General features: G+C 51.3%; 1 protein-coding gene across 1 annotated transcript; it reads right to left on the bottom strand.

Annotated features, from left to right (window-relative positions):
- Window positions 1-483: 483 nt before the first annotated feature.
- Window positions 484-915, bottom strand: LOC136536505 (BTB/POZ and MATH domain-containing protein 1-like). Its single transcript, XM_066528774.1, has one exon. It carries the CDS (start codon window positions 913-915, stop codon window positions 484-486), a length of 432 nt encoding a protein of 143 aa, XP_066384871.1.
- Between the last annotated feature and the right edge of the window lie 5,887 nt (window positions 916-6,802).

Genomic DNA, 6,802 nt, shown 5'->3' with positions numbered 1-6,802 from the left:
TTAGGACCATATCAGCTTAGCAAAAGGAAACATCTTGAAAGGTTTACAGAACAAGCCAGCTTTAGGACAGGACAACTCCAAGAGCAAAAGGAAACCACAAAGGAACAAAATAGGCTATCACTGTAGCATAAACCTCAACAGCTTTGCACATAGCTGTCTGTCATTATCACCCACCTTGCGTCACTTATGACGCTTACATTTGGCAATTTAGCAGCTAAATCACTAAGCACTACATATATTACTTGGCAGCCACTTCATTGGGAGTGCATATATCCCTTGGTAACAACTTCACCAAGACTGCATATATCAGTTGGCAGCAACTTCGTGCAACAATGCAAGAAGTATAACTATAAGAACATGCTCTCTGTTCATCAAGTGCTTCATATTCTAATATGCTCCAAAGCAATCGAGATGTGCTCACTGTCATTCCAAAATACTACAATAAATATATTGTCGAACTTCTGAACTATATATATTGGAAATTTAAATGTTGTATATCCGGATATGCCCCTTCCCCACCCTCTTTCTCAGCTCAGCAGCAAGAGCTGGGAATTTCTGCAACAACATGGCGAAACCATCTGTTAACACTGCCTTGTAGAAATTTTCCTGCACAGCAAAAAAGTTCATGCATTTTCTCTTCAACTTTAGACAGTTGTATGTCTCCACGCAAGCTAAAACAGAAGCAACTGTCGTCACAGAGGTATTGTCCCATAACTTCAGTTCACATAAAACTTTCAGACGGTCCAGCGCAAATCTGTCAGCCGCGGCAAGCAAATTTTGCAACATCTCAACAGGAGAATCTCCAAGCTCATCATCTAGAGGCAAGGCATCTGTGTACATGAACCCAAGCATAACTTTGAATGCTGCAGGGTGAATGTCCTGCAGCGTGATGGATGGCATTGTGGCGTCAGCCATTGGGCCAAAGAGCTCCGCACTGAACACGGTGAGCATGCAACGTCTCATCGCCCACGATGAATGACACGTCTGTTCCTAAAGTGCAATCCAGCAGGTGAAAGTGGCTGTTAGCCCACAGGATCACCGGCTCAGGTGAGTCGACCACTTACCAATCTTGCCGACCACTGCCGAGCACGACCGAGGCTGTCCGACCACATACTATGGCTAGAGGTAGAACAGAGCATACACACACAATACAAGCACCAGCGTTGGCTGAAGCCCTGTCTAGGAGACGGCAAAACTAAACTCTCTTGTTGAGTTGAAATGACAAACTATATATACAACTCTATTCATCTAGTCCTAGTACAGCGCACATGCTGCAACAGTAACTAGATAACACAGCAGGACTGACTTCTGCGCCTGTCTCTGCATGTGGCTACAGTGCGGCAGGTGAGCCGTTCGGCGCCTGCCTCTGCAACGGCTACAGTACCACAGCAGGGGGCCTTTTCGGCGCCGTCTTCCCTTGCTGTGTGTTCACACAAGGAAGCAGTAGATTATCTAACAATTCTTCCCCTAATCCTACTGCTATCCCTTGTACATCTCCATGCCGATCGTCTCCTTCAGCTCCATGAGTCGAAGACGTCCGAGCGGCTTGGTGAGGACGTCCATGAGTTGTCGACCAGTTTCGACGAACTCGATGACGATCTTCCCTCCATCGACACAGTTTCTGAGAAAGTGAAACTTCACGTCGATGTGTTTGCTCCGGTCGTGTAGAACTGGATTCTTCGCGAGGGTGATGGCGGGCTAGTTGTTCACCATCAGTGCTGGTGTGTGAGCTTCCACGCCGGTCAGCTCACCCAGCAGCCAGTGCAGCCACACAACTTGGCACGCCGATGTGGCCGCCGCTACATACTCTGCTTCGCACGTAGATAGCGTCACCTCCTTCTGTTTCAGCGACAACCATGAAATTGGGGCCGACCCGAGAAAGACGAGCACGCAAAAGGTGCTCCGTCGTCCATCGATGTCCCCCGCTATATCTGCATCGCTGAACACAGTGAGCTGCAGCCTACTCCCGCCGGTCTTGGGAAAGATGATCCCTTGATCCACCGTCCCCTTGACGTAGTGTAGTAGCTGTTTCACCGTAGCCCAGTGATCCTCTCTAGGATCCTCCATGAAGCGACTGACGTAGCCCACGGCGAACGTAATTACCGGCCTCGTGTGGACTAGGTAGCGTAGACCGCCGATGATGCTCCGGTAGAGTGTTGCATCCACCTTCGCCGTAGTGCTGGCCTTCATCAGCTTCAGCCGCTCCTCCATCGGAGTCACGCATGGCTTGCACTCAGCCATGCCGCTCCACTCCAATAGCTTGGAGGCATACGTGCTCTGACTGAGCATGAGTTCCTCCTTTCCTTGTCTCACCTCGATGCTGAGGTAGTAGGAGAGTGCGCCGAGATCGCTCATTCGAAAACGAGCCGCCATCTCGTGCTTGAAGCCATTGATGTCCTCCGTGCGCGCGCCGGTGACGATCAAGTCGTCCATATACACACCGACGATGAGCTCCTCATTCCCCCATTGTTGCGTGTAGAGCGCGTGCTCGGTTGTGCACCGCTGAAACCCAAGCTCGCCTAGCGTGGTGTCAAGCTTGGCGTTCCATGCTCGTAGGGCCTGCCGTAGCTCGTAGAGCGCCTTACACAGTCGGAGCACCCTGTGCTCCTCTCCCTTGACAGCAAAACCTAGAGGTTGTCTAACGAAGACCGTCTCCACCAGCTCACCATTGAGGAAGGCTGATTTAACGTCCAAGTGATGGACATGCCAGTCCTTTGCTGCTGCCAAGGCTAGTAGCAAACGGACAGACTCCATGCACGTTACTAGCGCAAAGACCTCCTCGAAGTCTATGCCCTCGCGCTGAACAAAGCCTTGAGCGACGATGCGTGCCTTGTGCTTGACAATGGCGTCGAGCTCATCACGTTTGACCTTGTACACCCATTTCAGGCTGATCAGACGGCACCTTGGAGGTGGATTGACGAGCTGCCATGTCTTGTTTTCCTCAATCGCCTTCATGTCCTCCAGCATCGCCCGTCGCCAATTTCCGTCGCGCTCGGCCAATGCGAACATGAGTGGTTCCTCTACACTGACGAGCAGCAGCTCTTGGTCATTGAGCAGCTGACCAGCTGAGTCCTGTGCCACCTAAAAGGTCCTTGTGTAGTTTTGGTAATTGAGTGACAACCTAGGTGAACTAATTATGTTTATGTGAGATACACAGGTGATTAGTCCATAGGTACATATATGTGAGCAACATATGCCATGAAGGTGAAAATGGCTTGGAGATGTTGCAAAGCTCACACATGAGATGACGAAGGAGCTCATTGCACATGAGACATGACATTGAGTCATGTGATCAAGGTAGAGAAGATCAAGACAACACTTGGCTTGATGGACCGGTTGCAAGCGTGAAGGGCAAGTCGGAGGCTTTGGAGCAATGGACCGCGTGGCGGTGAAGATTGAGCAAGACTTGGTGCCGATGGATGAAGGCAACAGTGAAAAGCAAGTGAAGTCAAGATCGATGAACCAATATGATCATATGATGATATGAAGTGGATCATCTCATTGTTGATCGTGTTGGTGCATGTGTTGCATCGATATTGGAGGAGATAAAATGGAATGCGCAAGGCAAAGGTATAACCTAGGGCATTTTATTTCACCGGTCATAGGTGTGTAGAGAAGTTGATGACCAGGTTTAGGATAGATGGCCGTACTATCAAGAGGGGTAAACTTATTTGCATATCGGTCATCTAGTGCTACTCGGGTGATCTAATTTTGCATCGTCGCTAGGATTGAGTGGCGTGGCAAGTTGAGTGGCTAATCCTTTGGAAAATGATTATGAAAATGCTAACACACATACACATGATGGTGTACACTTGATGGTGTTGGCATATGTACAAAGGAGATGAAGTTAGAGTTGATGTGGATCAACTCGGCGATCAAACAGAGGCGAGAAGGGTTTGAAACTCCGCCGGCGGAGTGTCCGCCCATAGAGTGCGGACAGTCCGACGATGCCACCGGTGCCCTATACAGAAAAGATAGGGTCTCACAAAGTGCATCAGACACTGGTCATGCAGTGACCGGATGCTGGGGTCCTGCGTCCGGTCAGTGGCTACAGAGAGCGTGTAGGCGTCGGTCTTCGACCGGACGCTGGGGTCATACGTCCGGTCAGTGGCTGTAGAGAGCGTGCAGGCATCGGTCTTCGACCGGACGCTGGTGTTGGAAGTGACCGGACGCTGACAGGGTGCGTCCGGTCAGGATGACATGTGATGATGCATGCAGAGCAGAGAAGCTAGAAGTGACCAGATGCTGGTGCTGCATCCGATCGCGACCGACCGGACGCGTCCGGTCATGTCCGGTACCTTACTAGAAACGACCGGACGCTGGGGTTGCTGCGTCTGGTTAGTTCAAGCTGGAGCGTCCGGTCGTCAGATGACCATTGAGATCGGATGAACAACATTTGAAGAAGGGGACACGTGGCATGCATCGCACAACCGGACGCTGAGGTCCAGCGTTCGGTCGATCTGACCGGAGCGTCCGGTCGTCCTGACTTTTGCCCAGTGAAGGGGTAACGGCTCTATTTGTTCGTGGGGTTATAAATAGAAGCCATGGTTGGCCTTGGGCCAGCAGCTAAGCACACTAGAGCCTTGGTGGCTTGTGTAGTAGTGTTTGGGAGCCCTCCATCTCACATATACTTGATAGTGATCATTCGATTATGTGAGAGAGCGATTCTAGTGCGATTACATCGTGAGGTTGCATCGAGTGGCACTAGGTGATCGAGTTACAAGCCAGTGGTGCTTGTTACTCTTGGAGGTTGCCACCTCCTAGATGGCTTGGTGGTGGTCTCCATTAAAGCCCGCAAGAAGCTTGTGCGGTGCTCCAGAGAAGAGCTTTGTGAGGGGCATTGTGCTTGCCCCGTGGGAGCCGCGAAGAGCAACTCTAGTTGAGCGTGTCATTGAGCTACCCTCACTTTCAGGGTAGATTCTTATGGTGCCCGACGTGCGGGCTTGGCGGGTGATGCCAATTAGCCACCGAACCACCAAGTGAGCGGTCGACACAACGGGGACGTAACGTGTTGGCAAACACATGAACCTCAAGAGAAAAATCACTTGGTCAACCTTGTTCTTCCCGTTGGTTTGCATCCTCATTACACAAGCTTGTAATTACTTTCATATACATTGTGCTTGTGTAGTTGCTCTTGTAATTAGTTAGCTTGTGTAGCTTACTAGTTATCTTCTTGCTTGTGTAGCATATAAGTAGCTCCCTTGCATGGCTAATTTGGTTTGTGTAACCTTGTTAATCACTTTGCTTAGCTTGTGTAGCTAAGTATTTGCGCTCTCTAATTTTGCATTGGTTGCCTTGTTATTGAGCATTGCTAGTGAGCATTAGGTGGCTTTGTGCTTTTGCTTACTAGCATGTGTAGGAGCTCCCTTGTTACTTAAAGTACTAGTGACATAGGTTTGTGTGACCTTGCTCCTAGAATTGGTTCGGTGAGCTCTAGCTAGCCCAGCACCTTTGTTGCTTAATTAGTATGTTTGGAAGGTGCTAGAGAACATAGATAGAGGGGTGTAGTCTTGGCTAGACCGATAGTTTTAATTCCGCACTTGTTTCGGTTAGCCGACGCGATTAATCTTAGAAAGGACTATTCACCTCCCCCAATCTAGTCCACCATCTCGATCCTAACACCACCGACAATGTCGTCCAGCCTATGGAACCGCACCTCCTCACCTTCGTGGAAGGCATCTACGAACTCAGTGATGTCACTTGGAGGTGAGGCGAACTCAATCAGTGTTGATGGAGTTCCCTATTTCGCCGGAGTGCTCGGCATAGCACCTAGAGTGCTCGGCACCCTGGTTGCAGTGCTCGGCACTACTTCTGGATAGCTCGTCACTACTCCTACAGAGCTCGGCACACTGTAGAAAGTGCTCAGCCTCAGTCTTGGAGTGGTCGGCATCACTGCAAGACCTCTTGGCTCCGCCACAGGAGTACTCGGCACCCGTCCTGGAGTGGTCACCACCACTGCAGAACCTCCCGGCACCACTCCTGGCGTGCTCGGCATCCCTCTAGGAGTGCTCGGCACTCCTCCTGGAGTGCTCGGCATCCCTCCCGAAGTGCTCGGCATTGCCCCAGGAGTGCTCGGCTCTGCCGCTGGAGTGCTCGTCACCCTTTTCGGAATGCTCGGCATAGCCTTAGCGTCTCCACCACTGTGGATGACTAGGTGCTCGACAATGAAGGTGCTGGTGAAGCCACCAACTTCCCCCGTGCTCGGACTGCTCCAGTCCTAAGCCACCTTCTCGTCGAACACGATGTCGTGCGAGACAAACACCTTGTCTCCACGTGGGTTGTAGAGCCGGTACGCCTTGGTACCCTTAGCGTAACCCAGGAACACCATCGGTGTGCTCCTGTCCTCTAGCTTGGTGAGGTTCGGCTTCGTCTTCCTAACGTGGCCGATGCAGCTAAATGTTTGGAGGAAGGACATGCTTGGCTTGCGCCCATACCAAGCTTCGAATGGCGTCTTGCCCGTTAGGGCCTTGGTCGGAGCACGGTTGAGGTTGAACACCGTTGTGGTCACCGCCTCACCCTAGAACCTTGTTGGCATGCCTTTAGTCTTCATCATGGATCGAGCCATGCCGACCACCGTCTGGTTCCACCTCTCCACCACGCCATTCTGTTGTGGCGAGTATAACACGGTGTGGTGTCGCATCACACCCTAATCCGCGCAGTACGTAGTGAACTCCACCGAAGTGAATTCGCCGCCGCGATCGGTCCTCAGCACGTGGAGCTTCTTGCCGCTCTCAGCCTCCATGCATCTTGAACTTCTTGATCGCCGCCGCCGCTTCATCCTTGCTCGCCAAGAGTTGCAGCC

Source organism: Miscanthus floridulus, chromosome 2 (assembly GCF_019320115.1).
Source record: "Miscanthus floridulus cultivar M001 chromosome 2, ASM1932011v1, whole genome shotgun sequence".
NCBI classification, from domain to species: Eukaryota; Viridiplantae; Streptophyta; class Magnoliopsida; order Poales; family Poaceae; genus Miscanthus; species Miscanthus floridulus.
Note: the sequence above shows the minus strand (reverse complement) of the source record. Positions and strands in the feature narration are given on the sequence as shown.

Coding starts and splice junctions, on each gene's coding strand:
- LOC136536505 (XM_066528774.1), bottom strand. CDS start 915: ATGGCTGACGCCACAATGCCATCCATCACGCTGCAGGACATTCACCCT.